Below are 20927 nucleotides of genomic sequence, written 5' to 3'. Positions count from 1 at the left end.
TTCTTCATACTTGTTTTCTTCCCCACTGTCAAATCTTCAGGTCCCTCATGGGCACTCTGCTTTGCTCCCTGATGGCTCACGACCCAGCCCTGAGTGCCCTCCACCCTCCACCTAGTCTTGCTCATCTTGGGTAAGGACTTGGGCTCTGGGTCTTTTCTGCCCACGGTCCCAAACTGCCTTATACCTTCAACGTGTATAATCCTGATCCCATGCAGAAGGATTCTGATCTCTCACTGCTTTCTGTTCCCATTAGCTTTTCTTTTCAGCTCTGTGGGTCTTGGTTACCATTTGACCTAATATTGTATTGTTTTTGCCTCTTGCCCTATTCTTCCTGTTCTTGTGGGTTTATTTCTTTAAAATAATATTCTTAAAAATCTTTTTTTTTTTTTTTTTGTATTTTAGGGTGTTTCAAAAAATTTTTTTTAATGTTTATTCATTTTTCGATATTCATTTTTGATAGAGACAGTGTGAGTGGGGGAAGGGCAGACAGAGGGAGACACAGAATCCGAAGCAGGCTCCAGGCTCCGAACTGACAGCACAGAGCCTGACGCAGGGCTCGAACTCAGGGACTGTGAGATCATGACCTGGACCGAAGTCTGTCAGAAGCCCAACCGACTGAGCCACCCAGGTGCCCTTGTTTGTTTGTTTTTAACAAGCAGGTATTGTGATGGAATGTATGTGTTTAATCCATCATCTTAACCTGGACCCTCTCTTAATTGACTCCTTTGAGTTCTAAATGGGGTTATTAGGCCAGGTCCTGGCTCTCTCTCCCACCCTAATCAGCATACACATTCTAGGGCTATTAGTCTATTGTTGGTGAAAGAGGAAGCACAGATTACTCCTTTCTCCATCACTGCCACCCCCCCAACACCCCAAGTATCCTGATTATCCTGGCTGATAACACAGAGTTACAAACAAGGCAGAAGGATGGGAAGAGGGCAGGCCTACAGGAAAACGAATGCACTTACACACAAAAGCAAAACCGAAACCCAACAGATTGAAACAAGGAATAATTTGGACTTAAAAAAAAAAGTTTATTTATTTATTTTGAGAGGGAGTTGGGGAGGAGAGGAGGGAAAGGCGGAGAGAGAATCCTAAGCAGGCAGGCTCTGCATTGTCAGAGCAGAGCCCAATATGGTGGCGCTCAATCTCATGAATCTTGAGACAATCTCACAAACCTTGAGATCATGACCTGAGCCAAAACAAGAGTCAGATGCTTAACCTGAAAGGGCGGGCCTACGCCGGCCGACTCCATCTTGTTCTGTGTCCTTCACCTTGACCACACCTCCTCCCCTTGAGTAACCCCCCCCTCACCTGCCTAACAGGACTCCGGACCCTTCCCCAGGACCCTTCCCCAGCCAATCGGCTGAGGCCACAGCCATTACCTCACCAACTGCCCCTAGGCCCCAGTAAAACCTTTGTCCTTTTGAAACTCGCCCTCTCTCCCCGGTATCTCACGGCTGCGTCGGTGCAGGTAGGGGATTGAGCTCGAGCTAGCTCGAATAAAGGCTCTTTTGCTTTTACATCGGACTCGGCTCCCTGGCGGTATTTGGGGATCACGAATTCTGGGCATAACAAACCAACTGAGCCACACAGGAGCTCCTGATTTGGACTTTTAAGTTGAGTATAATGGACCTGTCCCTCACTCGTTCAAAATCCCCCTTGCAATGACAGAAGAAATATAAAAATGAGAATAAAGTTATTTTGTGGTTGGAGAATCATGCAGGATCCCATTAGCAGAAAAAAACAGTTGTGGAAAATCACAAAGATTTAAATTTTGTGATTCAGTTGATGGAGAAACTGAAATCTAGAATCTTCCATTCCATTGCAAAAATAGAAGGGGTCTTTGAGTAGCCAGTACTGATTTTCCCTCAGAAAACCGTGGAAAACATGCACCTCAGAGTTATTAGGGACTGGGCCTGTGTGTGGGATGGGAATAACACCTGGGCTGCCTCCATTGAGTTTGCACTCACCCACCCTTCAGGCTATGGTGATAGTGATAGAAAGAAAAAGAGGCAAAGTTACAGGCATTCAAAAGCAATGGGATAAAAATCTTCCAGGCCACTAAAAGAAACAAAAAATGGACAAAGAAAATTAAACCAGTCTGGCAAAATTCAGGAAAAGGAAATAAAAAATCAAGAGAAAAATGTTAGATAAATAGAATTACAAAATAAGATGGAGAGACTTAAGTCCAAACAGAATAGTCATAAACTGTAATAAATGCTGTTAAGTTATTCAAAACTTGAAAATGAGGCACAAAGATGACTGACAATGAAGACTCTTTCCTTGACCAAACTGTACGGTGGCTCCTCTGAGCTCTCTTCTCAAGTGGACCCCGAATTTTGGGCTTCTGTGTTCATCTTTGCGTTGTCCAATTTTAGCAAGAACCCTGTTAAGTCAGTTTAACCAGAATCCGCCTCCTTGATATCTGGTCACTGATGAGGCAGCGTAAGGCAAGCTGAGGACAAAGCACAAGCTTACAACACCCCCCAACCCTGGCCTCCCCCCCCCCCCCACCTCCCACCCCAGGTAGGATATGTGTGATATTCCTCAGGTACCCTGGCCCCTGGCTGCCCATAAACAAAGGAAAGGACAGAAAACAAATGGTTAAAGGATAGAGTCTCCATCAGTTTACAAATATCTCATCCTGAGGGCCTAATCTCCAGGAACTCCCTACTGGTTTAATGATAATGCTTTGCTAGAGGGAAAACCACTTTAGCTTGACAATAGCTAGGCCTCCAGTAATCCTGAGTCTTCTTCAGCATATGGAAATCCCTTCAAGAAACTTCTTGACTTTATCTCCCCCAACTCCACTGTGTATAAGCAGTCACTCTTCACAACCCCAGTGCAGCTCTTTCTGTCCACTGGTCCTGTCCCCATGCTTTAACAAAATCATCTTTTTACACTAAAAGATGTCTTCAAGAATTCTTAATTGGCCATAGGCTCCGAACCCCACCAACACTCCAAAACCCAATCAATCACCATCAACATCTGATGGGCTCCTCACCTTCACTGTTCCCAGGCGATGTCTGATCACCCCAGCGTGCCTTCAGCAAGAGTCCTGTTAGGTCGATTTTACCAGATCCTCCCTTGAACTGGATGTTTTCTCTTAGTCATTTTTCCATCCGCTGACCCCCACTCTGCTCCTTGGCTATAAACTCCCACTTTTCCTTGTAGATGGAGTGGGGCCCAATCTCTCCTTCCCACTGTGCAGTGTTTCCTACACATTATCTTGATGATCCTAAGTCTGCCTTACTTTTCTTCAACAAATGTCTTGAGTAATTGTTTCTTTAACACTATGTGTCCTTTCAGGGTCATTTGACTTGCTAGAGAAATGAAGTTTTTAAAAATTTCTAATTATACCTAATTAAAAACTAGATTTCAAAGAGTTGCATGTTAACCTAGAGAAAACTGATGTCATGAAAATGATAAATTATTTTTGTCTGGGGAGGCAAAAGCATCGGACTCTTGGTTTCAGCTCAGGTCATGATCTCATGATCTTAACGATCTCATGATCTTAACGATCTCATGGTTCATGAGTCTGAGCCCACATCGGGCTGTGCTGCCAGTGTGAGCCTGCTTGGGATTCCCAGTCTCTCTCTTGTCTCCCTCCCTCTCTGTTCTTCTTGCTCACACTCTCTTTCCAAAAAAAAAAAAAAAAAAAAAAAAGTATCCAATCAGAAAGGAGAAATTCCTTAAAAGGTGAGGTCGGTGTGTTCTTAGAAAATGTAGGGATGCAGTTAGGAAATGGAACGTCCATAGTTCTCTGTTCCTTCTATGTATTTTGAAACCAAAGTCTGTGAATTATGGTATTTTGATGATAGATAAAAGAGTTCTTACTCACCATTGTGCTTTCAGTGACTAACAAGTGTCTGGCCTCCAGTTGGTGCCCAATACATATTTATTGAATAAATGAATGAAATGAACAAGCATTGTTGAGGAGTCACGGGAAATCCTTGTTGTTTTCTCTTTGCTATGGTCCCCTCTGGTGTTTGCTTTTGGTAGTTTCTGAAGCCCTGGAAACTGGACAGTGGTGCCTTAAACCAGGATTGTCTTCATGACAGCAGACCCAGAAACCATGTTAGACTGAATAGAAAATAGACTGGGTGCCTCCTTGGGAGGGGTTTTGTAGGTTTGTGGACTGTTTGAACTGGCAGAGACAAACTGTGTCTCTCCCCATTGGTAACAAACAGGAGGAGGCTAGGTGTCTAAGAGAGGAAGTGATTCACTCAAGGCTACACAGGTAGGGAAGGACTGGGATGGGGGAAGAACCAGATGTTTTGCCTCCCAGTTAAAGCACTTCTATTACATTTCCTGAGGCACTTGGAAAAATATTTGCAGACCAGGAAAATTCTCTGCACAGTTGCCATCTGGTCCAAGTCTGACGGGACATTTTTAATGCACTTTCTGAAATCCAGTGAAAGAATGAAAAATGACCCTGAGCAACATGAAGGTATGTGTCTTTCTTCAGCATGTCAGCTGCTGTAGGACTCAGGATACCAAACAGTTTTTAAAACTGGAAAGAGCCACAAAGTTATATTGCAAAAAGCATGGGTAGAGGGAGGGGTGAAGATTTTAGTCTCAAGCCTATCCTCGTCCCGTGGCATGATTTATATTTCTAAATAATGGTGGTCCGCACTCTTTTACTATTTCCTGGACAGGTTTTGTAAAATAGAGGTTTTGTTTTGTTTTGTTTTGTTTTGTTTTGGTTTTTTTTTGGAGGTTTTGGTAAAACTTAATTAACCATACATTTACCTGGACCTGGACCATGATTCAAACAAACTTACTGAAACAACAGTGTGTAGAGATGATCAAGGTGGTTTGAATAAAAACTGGGAATTAGATAATATTAGAGAATTACTTTTAGTTCTGTACCATAGTAGCATAGCACTTAATTTTTTTAAAGTCCTTTTTGGTGAGCAATGCACTAAAATTCTTAACGGATCAGCTTCAAAATACTCCAGTGTATGTGTGTGTGTGTGTGTGTGTGTGTGTGTGTGTGCGCGCGCGCGCACGTGCGCGTGCACATGTGTGGACATGTATGTGATCTATCTTTGTATATGATTGGCCATTGCTGTAAACATTAAAAATGAAAATAAAAAGAAACAGCGTCACATTTCCTACAGTGACTCACCACACACTAGTCAGGGTGCAGTTGTGAAGTTATGCCAGTAGATGGCAGTGTTGTATAAGCCAACAAACCTACATAGGTCTAATGGGATGGTTGAGGTTTCTGGGTAACAAAACTATTACAAACCAGGTCAGATTTTATTGTTTTTAGGCAAAAAGTCATGGAAATATTTGAAGAGAGAAAAAAAAGGCAGGTATAGAGCATCTTAAATTATTTTTAAAATAAGCGATTTATAAGTCTTACTGAGAATTTAGGTAGGATAGTAAAATAAAATCCCCTGTAAACTTATTACCCCTGTATAAACATTTGGTCCACCCCCGTCCCCTCTTTCTGTTTCTCTACCTCCAGCTCTATTTCTTAGTGTATATTGATTTTCAGTGGTCAGCCCCACTTACAGGGGAAGCAAATTTACAGATAAGTGGTTGATGAGCAACAAGCCTTTTGGATGATTCTCTTTTGTAACCAGCGTGATCCTTAAAAAAAAAAAAAAAAAAAAAAAAGGAAACTAGATGTAATGATTTCCCTGTTTAAAACTCTTCAAAGGTTTCTCATTGCAGTTACAAACCCCTTGTCACATCCTCCTAGGCCTACACCCGTGGTTCTCGTTTTTGGCTGCTGTGATTGGAACCTCCTGGGGAACTTTAAAAACTACTGATGCCTGGTTTCCACCCCTGGAGATTCTGATGGAACCAGTCTGGGTGGTCACTGGCCACCGGGATTTTCATGAACTCTCCAGGTCATTCCAGGGTGACTTGACCTGACCCCTGGCTACTGTCTAACTGCGTTTCCTCCTCCGCCCGCTCTCCTTTTGCTCCATTCCCCAGGCCTTCTTTCTGATCTTTGGGTTGAGTTCTTTCTCCCCTCAGGGGGACCCAGAGCCTCCTCACTGCTGAGCCAGATGCCAGGAGCCCTTCAAGGCCAACCCCAAATTCCATCTCTGTCACGGTCCTGGCCCCTGGGGTCCTCTTAACTATCAGGAATCTGGAACTTTGGAGGGCGGGGAGTTTAGCAGCTAGAATCTTTCATCCCTGGTTGTACTTGGAAATGTGTGCATCTTTAGGTATCAATTAAAATATTCACAAGGCTAATTTTGTCTTCACAGTGAAGATGTGGAGTCTGAGGTGTTAAAAGTCATCCAGGCTCTTTGGAGTCCTTTATGCAGGATCGGGACCAGAGTGAGGCAGGAGACGTACTCGCCTCAGGCACAAAACTTAGGGAGATACACACACACACACACACACCGCTCAGTAATTCAGATAAAATAATCTTTTAATGCAATATTTAAAAATCAAAATTTATGCAAAAATCCATGATAAAAAATATGAGAATTGGAAGTAAAGACTGGATCTAGCTTGTGAATAAAGAAATATCAATGGAGGGGGCACCTGGGTGGCTCATTCAGTTAAGCCTCCAATTCGGCTCAGGTCATGATCTCACGGTTTGTGGGTTCGAGCCCCGCTTCAGGCTCTGTGCTGACAGTTCAGAGCCTGGAGCCTGCTTCAGAGCCTGCTTCTCTCTCTGCCCCTCCCCTGCTCGCACTCTGTCTCTCAACAATAAGTAAATTTTTTTTTTTTTTTAAAAGAAGTGTCAGTGGGGACTGTTTATTTTGTGGCTGTAGTATACTTGAGAGAATTTGATTCTGTGCCCTTTCTTGGGCGTTGTGTCTCAAGCTAGGGTGATAGGGATTTTCAGAGGTATAACATTTGTGATGAGAATATTTTATAGTAAAATGCAAATGGACCAGTTGTGGGAAAGAATGCAAAATTTCTCTGAAGGTTTAAAAGAAATTAAAAAAAAAAAAAAAAAAGAACCAAAGGAATGTTTCCTCAGAAAGCTTTAGGGTAAGTCCTCAGAATCCTAGAAGATACCCATTTTGTTTATTCTGCCACTAGGTGTGGTCAGCGAGTGTGAGAGGCAGTCATAAAGCTTGTAATTCCAGAACATCAGGGGGCACCTGGGTGGCTCAGTAGGTTAAGCATCTGACTTAGGCTCAGGTCATGATCTCAGGATTCCTGGGTTTGAGCCTCCCATCAGGCTCTACACTGACAGTGTGGAGCCTGCTTGGTATTCTCCCTCTCCCTCCCTCTCTCTCTCTCTCTCTCTCTCTGCCCCTCCCCGGCTTGTGCTCTCTCTCAAAACAAATAAATAAACTTAAAAGAAAAGAAATACAATTGGATTTTCCCTTAAATTTTTTCCCCCCAGGGGGAGAGAATTGGAGAGTACAGACATGTCCCACACTGTCTTGCCTGGATTTCCCATATATACAGCCCAGCAGTTGAGTCCTACCCCATGAGAGCTTTGTAAAGTAAGAGAAGGAATAAGAATGGTCTATGGAAAGAACAGTGGGGAGACAGAAACGAATGCTATGCCTGGCATTCTTACAGGTGGGACCTGAGGGATGTGAAGAGTGTTACTAGTCAGGGTTCTCCAGAGAAACGAAACCAGTAAGATATCCATGGAGAGAGAGATTTTGAGAACTGAGAGTGTGGGGGTTGGTGAGTCCAGAATCTGTAGAGCAGGCTGGCAGCCTGGAAATTCAGGTCAGTGTTGATCTTGCAGCCTTGAGTTGGAAATCTGTAGGCAGGAAACTCAGGCCGAGTTTCTATGTTGCATCTTAAGGCAGAATCACTTCTCCTTTGGGAAACTTCAGTCTTGCTTCTTAAAGCCTTCAACTGGTTGGATGAGGTCCCCACCCTCATTACGGAGAGTAATCTGTGTTATGCAAGGTCTACTAATTTAAATGTTAATCACACCAAAAGCTACCTTCAATGAGAAAGAATGAAATATGGCCCTTTGTAGCAACGTGGATAGAACTGGAGAGTGTTATGCTAAGTGAAATAAGCCATACAGAGAAAGACAGATACCATATGTGTTCACTCTTATGTGGATCCTGAGAAACTTAACAGAAACCCATGGGGGAGGGGAAGAAAAAAAAAAAGAGAGAGGTTAGAGTGGGAGAGAGCCAAAGCATAAGAGACTCTGAAAAACTGAGAACAAACTGAGGGTTGATGGGGGGTGGGAGGGAGGGGAGGGTGGGCGATGGGCACTGAAATGGGCACCTTTTGGGATGAGCACTGGGTGTTGTATGGAAACCAATTTGACAATAAATTTCATATATTGAAAAAAAAAAAAGCTACCTTCAGGACCACATCTAAACTGGCAATTAACCAAACAAACTGGGTGCCATAGCCTAGCTAAGTTGACACGTAAAATTAACCATCACTAGGGGCGGATTGGGGGGCTGAATGATGGGAGAATTGACCCTTTGTCAGGGTGAGGTATGGATCCCCAGCTTGGATCTACTTGATACAGAGTATAGCTGGGTCTTAGGAAATTTCTCACATCAAGAAGCAGTGCAGAGGCCACGTGGATGCCCACAGAACAGCCAACGTACCACCTCACGGAGTGAGCACCAGGCATCTGCCGCACTCAGAGACAAGATTGGAAGAGTTTCAGTAGCTGGATACCTGAAGCCACAGAAACCTATGCCATCCTTATGGGGATGCACGCTCAGTTTCTTAAGGGAATTGCACACCCCCACCCCCACTCTTCCCTCTGCTGGGGAATCAACAGCAGGACCAGGAACAGGCAACCCTGAGCTGACTTCTCAAACCATTGGATGGAACTAAATTTTTTTTTTCTTTTCTTTTCTTTTCTTTTCTTTTCTTTTCTTTTCTTTTCTTTTCTCTTTTCTTTTCTTTTCTTTTCTCTTTTCTTTTCTTTTCTCTTTTTCCTTTCCTTTCCTTTCCTTTCCTTTCCTTTCCTTTCCTTTCCTTTCCTTTCCTTTCCTTTCCTTTCCAATGTTTATTTATTTTTAAAAGAGAGACAGAGACAGAGAGACAGAGAGACAGAGAGTGTGAACGTCGTAGGGGCAGAGAGAGAGGAGGAGAGAGGATCCAAAGCAGGCTCTGTGCTGACAGCAGCAAGCCCACTATGGGGCTGGAGACAGATACGGGGCTGGAACTCATGAACTGCAGCATCATGATCTGAGCCAAAGTCAGATGCTCAACTGACTGAGCCACCCAGGCACCCTGGAACTAAATTTTCTTGAAAGAACCTAGATTTAATTAATTCGCTAATTTAACGCAAAATGGAAATATTGAACTGAAAAAAGAGAATAACTAAAATTCAGGATTCAGACTTCCCTTAGCTCAAATTAGGGTCCTGCTTTTCTCCTTAAGTGAGTAAGTTCTGGTCCTGTCTTCCCATCTCTCTGGCCCTTTGTACAGCCCCAAAACCGAGCTCAGGGGTTTGTGGCATCCTTACAGATTTGCAGCATAAAAATGGCTTTAGAGTCCCAATATCTTTGGTCAGAGATTTTATAAAAAGTTGGGCCCAAAGTTCTCCATTTCCTTCTTGTGCCTTCCATTCCTTTCTCCCTCCCTCCCTTCCTTCCTCCCTCTCTCCCTGCCTCCCTTCCTCCCTTCTTCCCTCCCTCTCTCCCTTCCTTCCTCCCTCTCTCCCTGCCTCCCTTCCTCCCTTCTTCCCTCCCTCCCTCCCTTCCTTCCTCCCTCTCTCCCTGCCTCCCTTCCTCCGTTCTTTCCTCCCTCCCTCCCTCCCTCCCTCCCTCCCTCCCTCCCTTTCTTCCTTCCTTCCTCTCTTCCTCCCTCTCTCCTTCCTTCCTTCCTTCCTTCCTTCCTTCCTTCCTTCCTTCCTTCCTTCGTTTCCCAGCATATTTTATAATTTTACCAGGATTATTGATATGAAGAGCCTGGCTCATCATTTCTGGAAACTCAACCCATTTAAAAACATTCTTGAATTTAAAATAGAAGCTCGGGGCGCCTGGGTGGCTCAGTTGGTTTGGCGTTTGGCTTCGGCTCAGGTCATGATCTTGCGGTTCACTAGTTCAAGCCCCACTTCGGGCTCTGTGCTGACAGCTCAGAGCCTGGAACCTGCTTTGGATTCTGTGTCTCCCTCTCTCTCTGACCCTCCCCAGCTCACACTCTGTCTCTCTCTTTCTCTCAAAAATAAATAAACATTAAAATTTTAAAAATAAAATAAAATAAAATAGAAACTCATCATTAGATCTTGTAGCAGTTTGTCATTTTAGAACTTCTGAGTTGTTCTAGGAGCTTCTAAGTTGACTTCTGTGTTTCTAGTCCTACAACTATATTTTTGGTGGTATTTTTGGCTCTTTAGATTTACATTGGATACTTTCATAACCCACTGCTCATGCAGTTTGCTTCTTTACTCACCAGCTGCTTTGCATAGGCCCCTCCAGGCCCAGACCAGCTGCTCAGGTTTGATAAAAGGGGCCTTTGCCATGTGAGCTAAGCTGCATCGGGCAGGCAGGGACAGCAAGATGGTGACCCAGAGGCAGGTCCTCATATCCTTGTTGCTGTGGGTCTCAGGTGAGAAACTTAAAATTTGCCACAATCCTTTTGGAGTAGTATCGGTTAGAGTTAAAAACATTTTTTTAAGGTATAATGAGAAATACCGGCGATTTCCAAAATAGACCCAATTATGCACTGACAGGTACAACACTTTTCAAACGACGTATTTCAGTGTCACGATAAAGTGCGTATGTATCATCATTATCTACTCGTGCTTGCAGGTGCCCGTGAGGCGATCACGATGACGCAGTCTCCGGGCTCCCTGGCTGGGTCTCCAGGTCAGCAGGTCACCATGAACTGCAGGGCCAGTGAGAGTGTTAGCAGCTACTTAGCCTGGTACCAGCAGAAACCAGGGCAGCGTCCTAAGCTGCTCATCTACTCAGCTTCCACCCGGGCATCTGGAGTCCCCGACCGATTCAGTGGCAGTGGGTCCAGGACGGATTTCACCCTCACCATCAGCAACCTCCAGGCTGAAGACGTGGCGAGTTACTACTGTCAGCAGTATTATAGCTCTCCTCCCACAGTGCTTCAGCCTCGCACACAAACCTCTTCTCCTGGGGCCGAGGGTCAGGGAGGCTTGGCTGCACCTGCTGCTTCCTCCCTGCTCGGCCCTGAACATGCACATTCCTGTATCTGCCTGAGAAGCCACCTCTCCCGACTTATTCCTTGGAGGGTTGTTCAGGGCCCAGGGGAAAATTAAGGGGGTTGGCTTTTTTCTGGATCCCTTTTGGTGGGAGATTAGTGAAGACAAATGCCGTAAAGATGTCTCAGAGAAGCTGTCAGGAGTTTTTGTGTCGCAGGAACCTGTGCATTTCCCACAGACGGACGGCATAATTGACCCAGTAAGGTTGTCTCTACCCTTTGGGGAAGGGTCCGGTGGATTTTACACCCTGATGGATGAATTCTCTCTTCCCTGTGCCTCCTTGACTCTGGAACATTTCTCTTTTATTTCCTTATTCTCTTGGTCTCCTTTCTTCACCCGCAATCAGGACCTTCCAACTCAGGACCTTCCCAATATTAAACCTTTGACCTCTCCTATTCAGAACCTCCTACGTGGAAGGTAGCATCCCTCTCTCACTTTTTCCTTCAGTGGACCCTATTTTCCAGCTTTCCTGAGCAATGGCCCTGACGTTTGTTTCTGCTGTCTCCTTCCGTACCTCCCTTCTCTCTCCTCTCCATTTCTTCCAGGTGTGCTCTTTCTCACAAAGGCAATTCTCTCAACGTTTTTTTTTTTTTGTTTTTTTTTTTTTTGGGACAGAGAGAGACAGAGCATGAACGGGGGAGGGGCAGAGAGAGAGGGAGACACAGAATCGGAAACAGGCTCCAGGCTCCGAGCCATCAGCCCAGAGCCTGACGCGGGGCTCGAACTCACGGACCGCGAGATCGTGACCTGGCTGAAGTCGGACGCTTAACCGACTGCGCCACCCAGGCGCCCCAATGTCACCTCTTTCTTTAAAGTTGTCCCTTAGGCATTCAGGTCGAACCTTGTGACTGAAGGAAATCATGGCTCTAAGTGTTGCATAACCTGAGTCCCTTGGGAAACATTTAATTGACATGCCCATTTCATTGTAAAAACAGAAAAAATCCCAAGCCTTTTAAGTATGATTTCTTTACCTCCTTCTGAGATACATGGGTTCAGGAAAAGATCACAACAAACCTGATCAGGGTGCTCTGAACACCCTTACCTACAGAACAGCTTCTCATAATGATTAGAAATATTGTTAAAGTACCCATATTAAGGAATCCATATAATTCATTCCAGATGTGTTTTCTTTAAAAAAAAATTTTTTTTTAGTGTTTGTTTTTGGGGGAGAATCAGAGTGTGAATGGGGGAGGGGCAGAGAGAGAGAGGGAGACACAGAATCCGAAGCAGGCTCCGGGCTCTGAGCTGTCAGCACGGAACCCGACCTGGGGCTCGAACACAAGAACTGTGAGACCATGATCTGAGCTGAAGTCAGACACTTAACCAACTGAGCCCCCCAGGTGCCCCTCCCCCGCAGGTATGTTTTCTGAGTGCTTACTATGTATCAAGAGCGGAGATATTTGCTTTCACCCCAGCCAGGGGAGACAGACAATAAATAACCTGCATCAGTGAATACTTACTATGTTGTTTTGGAAGTGCTATAAAGAAAAATGAAGGGGGGGCGCCTGGGTGGCTCAGTCGGTTAAGCGGCCGACTTCGGCTCAGGTCACGATCTCGCGGTCCGTGAGTTCGAGCCCCGCGTCGGGCTCTGTGCTGACAGCTCAGAGCCTGGAGCCCGTTTCAGATTCTGTGTCTCCCTCTCTCTGACCCTCCCCCGTTCATGCTCTGTCTCTCTCTGTCTCAAAAATAAATAAACGTTAAAAAAAAATTAAAAAAAAGAAAAATGAAGGGGATCAAAGCTTGCTGGGGTAAGAGCGAGTAGAAATTTAAAATCAGATGATGTATCGGTTAGCTATTCTCGTGTAATAAATCACCCCCAAAATGTAGTGACTTAAAATGGTAGCATTTTTATTGCTGGCATGTTTACTGGTTGGCTGAGTAGTTCTGTTGCTATGGGCCAGGCCTGATTGATCCTGATAGGTCTTGGCTGGCTTGCTCGTGTGTTTGAAGTCAGCTGACAGGTCAACTAGGTGCTCCGGTTATAGAAAGGCTCACATTTCTTTCCTGTCTTTCACATTGCCGTGGTTGGCTATCAGCTGGGGCTGTCTGGGCGACTGGGCGTCATGTCTCTCATCATGCGGCAGATTAATCCCAACTTTCTGTGGCAGGTGGCAGGGTCTGAAGTGAGGAAGTAAAAGTACATGAGGCATCTTGATGCCTAACCTTAGTGCTGACACAATTCCCTGTCTGATGCATTCTAAAGATTGATACAGTTGATCCTGTTGAAGAAGAAGGTGAATAGACCCCAGCTCTTGATAGGAGGAGCTGCAAAGTTATACTGCAAAAAGCATGGGTAGAGGGAGGGGTAGAGAGTGGGGGATCTGTATTTGCAGTCAATCTACTATAGACGGTCATAGAAGGCTGCACTGAGAAGGTGTGACTTAATCAGTGTTTCAACGTGGTGAGGAAAGGAACCATCGGAATACTCCAGGCAGTAGAGTTGTAGTTGGTTCTAAGTAGAGGAAACAGCACATTTCCGAGGCAGGAATGTGATCAACATGTTGGGGAAGTAGAAGGAAACCAGTGTTGCCAAAGTGGAGTGTACAAGGGGGAGAGGAGTAGAAATGAGATCAAAGAAATCACAAGGAGGCCACCTGATACGGGTCTTTGTAGGCTCCTCTAAGGATTTGGCTTTCATTTTGAATGATGTGGTAAGTGGGAGAGTTTTGAATAGAGCAGGGCATAGTTTGGTACATAGTTTAACAGGATCTCTCTGGGAGGCAAGACTGGAAAGATAACAGTTGGGAGGCCATTGAGATCTTCCAAGCTGGAGAGTATGACAGCTCGGGTCTGTGGCAGTGGCAGTGGAGGAGGTGAGAAGTGGTATATTTTGAAGACAGAGATAACAATATGCTGATGGTTTTGACAGGGAGTGTGAGAGAAAGAGAGCTCTCAGGGTGACTCCAGAGTTTTCCTCTGAGTACTAGTAGGAGGGCGTTGCCATCTGTTCCAATAGAGAAGACTGTGGGAGAGTGGATTTGGGGAAGGAGATCAGGAATTTGGTGTTGGACATTTTAAGTTTGAGATGCATATTAGATCTCCACATGCAGCTGTCAAGTATCCATTGGATATACGAGTCTAGAGTTCAGGGAGAGAATCGTACCGGAGCTTGGAATATGATAAGCAATGGCGTGAGCGTTGCCTAGATCAGAGGCCCAGCAAGATGGTGCAATGCCCTGGAGTCCAGAGCAAAAGGCGTATCAAGGAGGAAGGTGTTGTCAGTGTGTTAAATGCTGCTGATGGGTCTAGTGAGACGAGGACTGGCATGTGGTCATTGGACTTGGCAATATGGAGGTCACTGGGGACCTTGAGACATTTCAATGAGATGGTGGAAGTAAGAACTTGAATGTAGAAAGCTCGAGAAAGAATGAGGGTAGAACATCTGGGGACGGTGGCTGTAGATAGCTCCGTCAGTGAGCTTTATAGTGAAGGAGAAGAGTGAAATAGACCATAACTGGAGGGAGATGTGATGTCAGAGAGGGTTTTTTTTTTTTTTTTAATTTTTTTTTCAACGTTTTTTATTTATTTTTGGGACAGAGAGAGACACAGCATGAACGGGGGAGGGGCAGAGAGAGAGGGAGACACAGAATCGGAAACAGGCTCCAGGCTCCGAGCCATCAGCCCAGAGCCTGACGCGGGGCTCGAACTCACGGACCGCGAGATCGTGACCTGGCTGAAGTCGGACGCTTAACCGACTGCGCCACCCAGGCGCCCCAGAGGGTTTTTTTTTTTAATGTTTATTTATTTTTGAGACAGAGAGAGACAGACCATGAGCAGGGAAGGGGCAGAGAGAGAGGGAGACACAGAATGTGAAGCAGGCTCCAGGCTCCGAGCTGTCAGCACAGAGCCCGACGCGGGGCTCGAACTCATGAACTGTGAGATCATGACCTGAGCCGAAGTCGGACGCTTAACCAACTGAGCCACCCAGGCGCCCCCCAGAGAGTTTTTTAAAAGATGTTCACATACTGATGGGAATGATGCCAGAGAGGGGAGAACGCTGATAATTCAGGAAAGAAGGAGAAGTGCCAAGCAATTCAGTTGAGGAGGCAAGAGATGTGGGTTCTGAGGGAGTGGCCTCAGATGGGAGGGCTGTCTGCCTCCCCACAGTGCTGGGAAGAAAGGCGGAGTGTGGCAACACCCAAACCAGCGGGTCAGAAGATGGACGGGCAGCCCATGGATGTTCTCCTTGGATCCCCTCTCTTGACCTAGGAAATAGGAAATGGGGTATTTGGCTTTAAGATAGGATAGGGGAGGAGCTGTTAGGACTTGAAGAAAGAGGGAAAGAGAAAGAGTGGAGACCGAATAGATCAGGGAAATGAGATATGATTGTGGGGCAGGAGGAAGTGATTGGTCATGAATCTGAAGTTGGCAGAAGTCAGAATTGCTGTGTGTTTTTCTCCAGCAGGCATGTGGGATTTTGTTGCACAAAGTGAAAGAATGGAAGGCTGAGGAAGTTCTTGTGTATAAGGGAGTCGTTATAAAGAAGGATCGTGGAATTTAAGCTGAGTAAAGAGGGAATAAGTAAAGAGGGAAATGAGAATATGAGGGGCGTAGGGATAGAGAAAATGTAGAAAGGTCAATAGATATGTTAAAAGATAATTTTCAGAGAACAGTAAAATTATGACTCCCATGGAGATGCAATATTAATGATAAATTATTTTACTCACATGATGAATGTGGAACTACGAAGATGTTCTCACTGGGTCAAAGGAAAAGTGGAGGCAAACTGGTTTTCCAAGGTGAGGTAAGAAGTCAATGAAATTACTACTAGACAGGACAGAATCATGCATCTATCAGTTACCAACAGTTTATAAAGAGTTGCAGGATAGCTCAAAGACAATGAATAGGGGTAGGATCTGATAACCCGGACAGGTACAGTACAGACACGCCGAATTTTCCATGGAAAGACAACATATGTTTTCCTAGAGATGTCAGGTCTCAGTCTAATGAAAGCGAGAAATTATTGGCTATGGCCATGCCAGGTGGAGTGAGCTGCAGAGCTCTTAGAAGTGGGCAAGCCTGAGACGCTTAACATTTTAATGATGGAGAACCTGCTGTTGTTTTCTAATGATGTGTCTGAGGTGGGGCCATGAGAGTGAGTGATCAAGATCGGGTGGGGAAGAGCCAATTGGAGGAGAATCAGTCAAACAACTGAGAGAGCAGGATAATGGAAGGCTCATACACGAATGTATTGAAACCAGCAGGCACGTGACAGGGTCTAGGAGCCAGGAACTAAAACACTGCAGAAGTGAAGACAGACTTTGGGCCTGGTGTTTGCGTGCACCAAGGAGTGATACTGGGTGACATAGTCTACCTATATTGATTTCAAAGACTGTGTTTTCACTTTTTAGGCAGGAGGTCTAGAAGTGACAAATGAAGGGGGCAATAGGAGCTCCTGAGACGTCTGCTGAGGAAGCACAAAAGCTGAGGGAGCTTTTAGAAGAGACCGAGGCTACGGGGCATGTCAGCGGTTCAGAGGGTGTGAGTTGGGAGAAGGTTTTAAAGCATCAAGTCCTGGTGGCTCGGTTGCTTAAGCGCCCAACTCTTGATCTTGGCTCAGGTCATGATCTCACGGCTCATGAGATCGAGCCCCATGTCAGGCTCCGTGCTGACAGCGTGGAACCTGCTAGGCATTCTCTCTCCCACTCTCCCTCTCTCCCACTTTTGAGCACATACTTGGTCTCTCTAAATAAATAAATAAATAAATAAATAAATAAATAAATAAATAAAACAAAAAACCAACAACCACTCTTCTTCAGGAGCACAAGGGCCTGCCCCGAGGGAACTCTCCACTTGGGGACGTTCTTTCACCTGGAATGCAGGAGCAGGGGCCCGAGGGTCCGGGATGGTGGCACCACCTTGCTACCTCTCACCCTCCCTAGGCTGCTCAGACCCTGTCCCTGGAAAAGACCCATTTATCAGCATCTGGCTACAGGGCCGGACCTGTGGCAGAGGCACAAATCCCCACGGAGGATGAAGGTAGAGAGGTAGAGCTACCAGAGTCAAGGCTTGTGGTGGCCCCTGTGCTGCTGCCTTCCAGCCCCTCCCCTGGGCTGCCTGCCCTCGCCTGGCCCAACCCCTGACAGATGACAAGCAACTAGAATTATGGGTTAGGAGATGATGAATCACGTGTGGTTGAGCCCGCTCCTGTTTGAGGGAAGGTACTTGGGAGGGCATCTTGCAGAAGACAAAGAATTAGCCCATGGGAGAGAAAGCGTTTAGGTGGTAGGTAAAGCCTGTCCTTTTGACCTGTGAGCTTGAGTTCACATGGGTTTTTCTTCGGTGCTTGGTCCCAGTGCCTGTACATGACACATTAATGTTAGATCCAGGGTGAACGGGAAGTTGGGGTCTGGTTGTTCTCCACTCTGAGTAGGAGTGACCTGTCCACCTGTGAGGGCTTGGGGGGGACATGACATTGGTTTTCAGGACTGAGCAACTGGAGAGTCCCAGTCTTACCCAACGGAGGCAAGTTCACTGATTAGTGTAGGTCTCTAGCCTTCACCAAGCTTCCATGCTCACCCCTCCCACCCTTCCAGGTCCTCATGACATTTCAGGACTTGGTTTCAAGGCCATCTACTCAGTGGAGCAGACTTCCCCTCCCCATCTGAACGAGGCCCCCTGTTTCCATCTTTTACAATCCCACAGCTTCCTCTTCCTGATAATAATCACAACTTGAAATACATCATTGTGCTTATATGAAGTTTTAATTGTAGGGATTAAGAGAAACAACTTCTATCCTAACGTTAAGACAGCCCCAGGTCACTCCCACACAGGGTTTCTCAGACAGACTAGAAGACAGAGATTCAGGAAACTGGTCACAGAGTCCCTTGGGACATGCTTGAGCTCCACTTGGAAATTTCTGGTGACCCCAAGTCCCACAGGGTGCTGTGAGAGCAGGTGTCCCCCTTGAGCACAACCTCAAGGTCTTCTGAGCTGATTTGCATGTTGTGTCAGTAGACAAAGCTCCAGGCTGCTCTTGACATCCTTAAAGGCAGAGCTGGTCAGGGCCCTTGAGGAGCAGCATCTAGTCCAGCTGTCAGAGACGGGGTCCGGGGCTCCCCTGATCTTCATCCTGCAGTTCTGGGTTCCAGGTGAGAAGGGGCACACGGAGAAATGTTGGGCAAACTTACTGTGGCCATGATGCTTTTGGTGTCTTTGGGCTCCTGCTGGCTAGAGCATGAAAGCTGCATACACACACACACACACACACACACACACACACACACACACACACTACATCTTCCTTATCCATTCATCTATCAATGGACATTTAGTTTTTTTGCTTATCTTGGCTATTGTAAATAATGCTGCAGTAAACATAAGGGTGTATGTATCTTTTAAAATTAGTTTTTGTTTCTTTGGAATAAATAGAATTTATTTGTGGAATTATTGGACCATATGGTATTTGGATTTTTAATTTTTTTTTGAGGAAACTCCATACTGTTTTCCATAGTAGTTGTGCCCATTTGTATTCCCACCAACACTGTTAGAGCATTAATTTGGGGGTAGATTATTTTTTTAAATTATTATTATTTTTTAATTATTTGTAATTAAATTCAAATGGGCATAATTGGCTGCACAGCATCCTTCCCATTAAAGGAATATGATTGGGGGCAAGCAGAACACAGGTCCTGGATCTTTTGTGTTATTTGATTGGAATGATGTGTTCACCTATGAAGGAGTAATGAATGAAAACCAACGCCTCTTCTTCTCCTATTATGAATGTCATATTGAAGTTATTTTTGGAATACTTGATTAAGTCCTAACTCCTGTAGTAGCTGACAGAGTTAGACAGAAAATTATGATGTTACAAAATGTCCAGACTAACGAATTTCTTATAATATTATGTCTGGTTTATTTTTCATGCCTCCTTCTGAGATGATAAAATCCAGTGATAGCGAGTGAGGTAACATTCATGGACTATGGACCCTTTGGTTTGGTCTAATCAAGATCTGGCTGTCTGTCTCCAGTGTGTTCTTTAAGCATAAGACTAGAATACAAGTGTCCCCTCTGAGCATTTTTTTACTATCCTTGGTAATGAGGTGCAGTAGATTAGGTGGATAGGTAACTAGCTAGATGCTATTCTTTTTTTTTTTTTTAATTTTTTAAAAACGTTTTTATTTTGATTTTTATTAAAAACATTTTTTAATGTTTTATTTACTTTTAAGACAGAGAGACAGAGCATGAGTGGGGAGGGGCAGAGAGAGAGGGAGACACAGATTCCGAAGCAGGCTCCAGGCTCTGAGCTGTCAGTAACCAACTGAGCCACCCAGGTGCCCCCAAAAATGTTTTTATTTTTGAGAGAGAGAGAGGATGAATGTGAGCAGGGGAGGGGCAGAAAGAGAGGGAGATACAGATCTGAAACAGACTCCGGGCTCTGAGCTGTCAGCACAGAGCCCAATGCAGGGCTCAAACTCACGGACCACAAGATCATGACCTGAGCCAAAGTCGGATGCTTGACCGACTGGGCCACCCAGGTGCCCCTAGCTGCTATTCGTATAATGCTACTGTAGTAACAGTGTGGGAGACCCAGGGGATGTCTGACAGATGCATACACTTGCCCACATAAACAGCCTCATCTGTGCTATCTACTTTAATAGCTACCTCTCATCAGAAACCACTGGTGGTTGTATATATGGTACAAGGCAGTGATTCAGTGAGGAGACAGCTTGCAGCCATGCACTAGATGAATCTATATAAAGAAACACTAACCAAGGTTTCCTATGCATTCCCCTGAGGTAGAAATGCAAATGAGGTATGTGTCCCCTGTGTGAGCACATGTATACGGGAGCACAGACTCACAAAAATTGGTAGTTTTCTTTTGATCTAAATACTTCATAATCCCCACCCTGACATGTGTATTTGTATATATGTATATAGATATATGTATAGTTTATATATATACCACCTTTGTGATGAACCATAGTATTTATTGGTCTTATTGATGTTAATTCCAGAAAGAGGAAGAGAGATTACTTTAGGCAAGAGAGGCTTAAGTCATTTCTAAAAACTGACAAACACCAACGTTTCTACTTACTCCTCAAGGGTAGAAATTAATATTTATGTCACCTTTATATTGTGTTGACTCCTGTTATCAATGAATATCTTCAGAAGAGGATGAGAAATTACTGTAGAAAAGAGCTGTCAGAGAAAATGAGATCCCAACTTGGGTTTTTTGGTTTCTGCTCTTTAAAAAAAAAAAAAAAAAAAGGAAACATTTCTTTCTTTCTTTTTTTTTGGGAAAGTTTTATTAAAAATTTTTTAATGTTTATTTATTTTTGAGAGAGAGAGAGAGAGAGAGAGAGAGAGAATGAGCAGGGGAGGGGCAGAGAGAGAGGGAAACACAGAATCCAACGCAGGCTCTAGGCTCTGAGCTGCTAGCACAGAGCCCAACGTGGGGCTTGAACTGGTGAACCATGAGATCATGACCTGAGCTAAAGTTGGTCGCTCATCAGACTGAGCCACCCAGGGGCCCCAAGTTTCATTTATTTTGAGAGAGAGAGCATGTGCAGGAGCATGCGAGTGGGGGAGGGGCAGAGAGAGAGAGAGAGAGAGAGGATGAATGAGAATCCCAAGCAGGCTCCATACTGTCAGTGCAAAGCCCGATGCAGGGCTTGAACTCACGAATCGTGAGATCGTCCCTCGTGAGATCATCCCTCTACCGTTGGCCTCCAGGATTTCAGCCCCGTTGAATGGTGGTTAATTTAGGAATGTGCTTTTACTTTGGAGCTTATTATGGAGCATATCATTACTGGGTACAGTGGCTCTTGCTGGCCTTCAGCACACCACGAACATAAACGAAATCATCATTATTATCTAA

General features: G+C 45.0%; 1 long non-coding RNA gene and 2 gene segments (V, D, J or C); 2 read left to right on the top strand and 1 right to left on the bottom strand.

Annotated features, from left to right (window-relative positions):
• Positions 1 to 20927, bottom strand: part of LOC131484766 (immunoglobulin kappa light chain-like) — an 85602-nt gene that overhangs the window by 9336 nt on the left and 55339 nt on the right.
• LOC131484772 (uncharacterized) overlaps positions 1 to 20927 on the top strand; it is a 37895-nt gene that overhangs the window by 4931 nt on the left and 12037 nt on the right. The window lies entirely within an intron of this gene.
• LOC131484770 (immunoglobulin kappa variable 4-1-like) lies at positions 10353 to 11179 on the top strand. The segment is given in 2 exon segments: positions 10353 to 10482; positions 10686 to 11179. Coding segments are annotated over 2 exon segments (528 nt in total).

This window comes from Neofelis nebulosa, chromosome 9, assembly GCF_028018385.1.
Source record: "Neofelis nebulosa isolate mNeoNeb1 chromosome 9, mNeoNeb1.pri, whole genome shotgun sequence".
NCBI lineage: Eukaryota > Metazoa > Chordata > Mammalia > Carnivora > Felidae > Neofelis > Neofelis nebulosa.
Note: the sequence above shows the minus strand (reverse complement) of the source record. Positions and strands in the feature narration are given on the sequence as shown.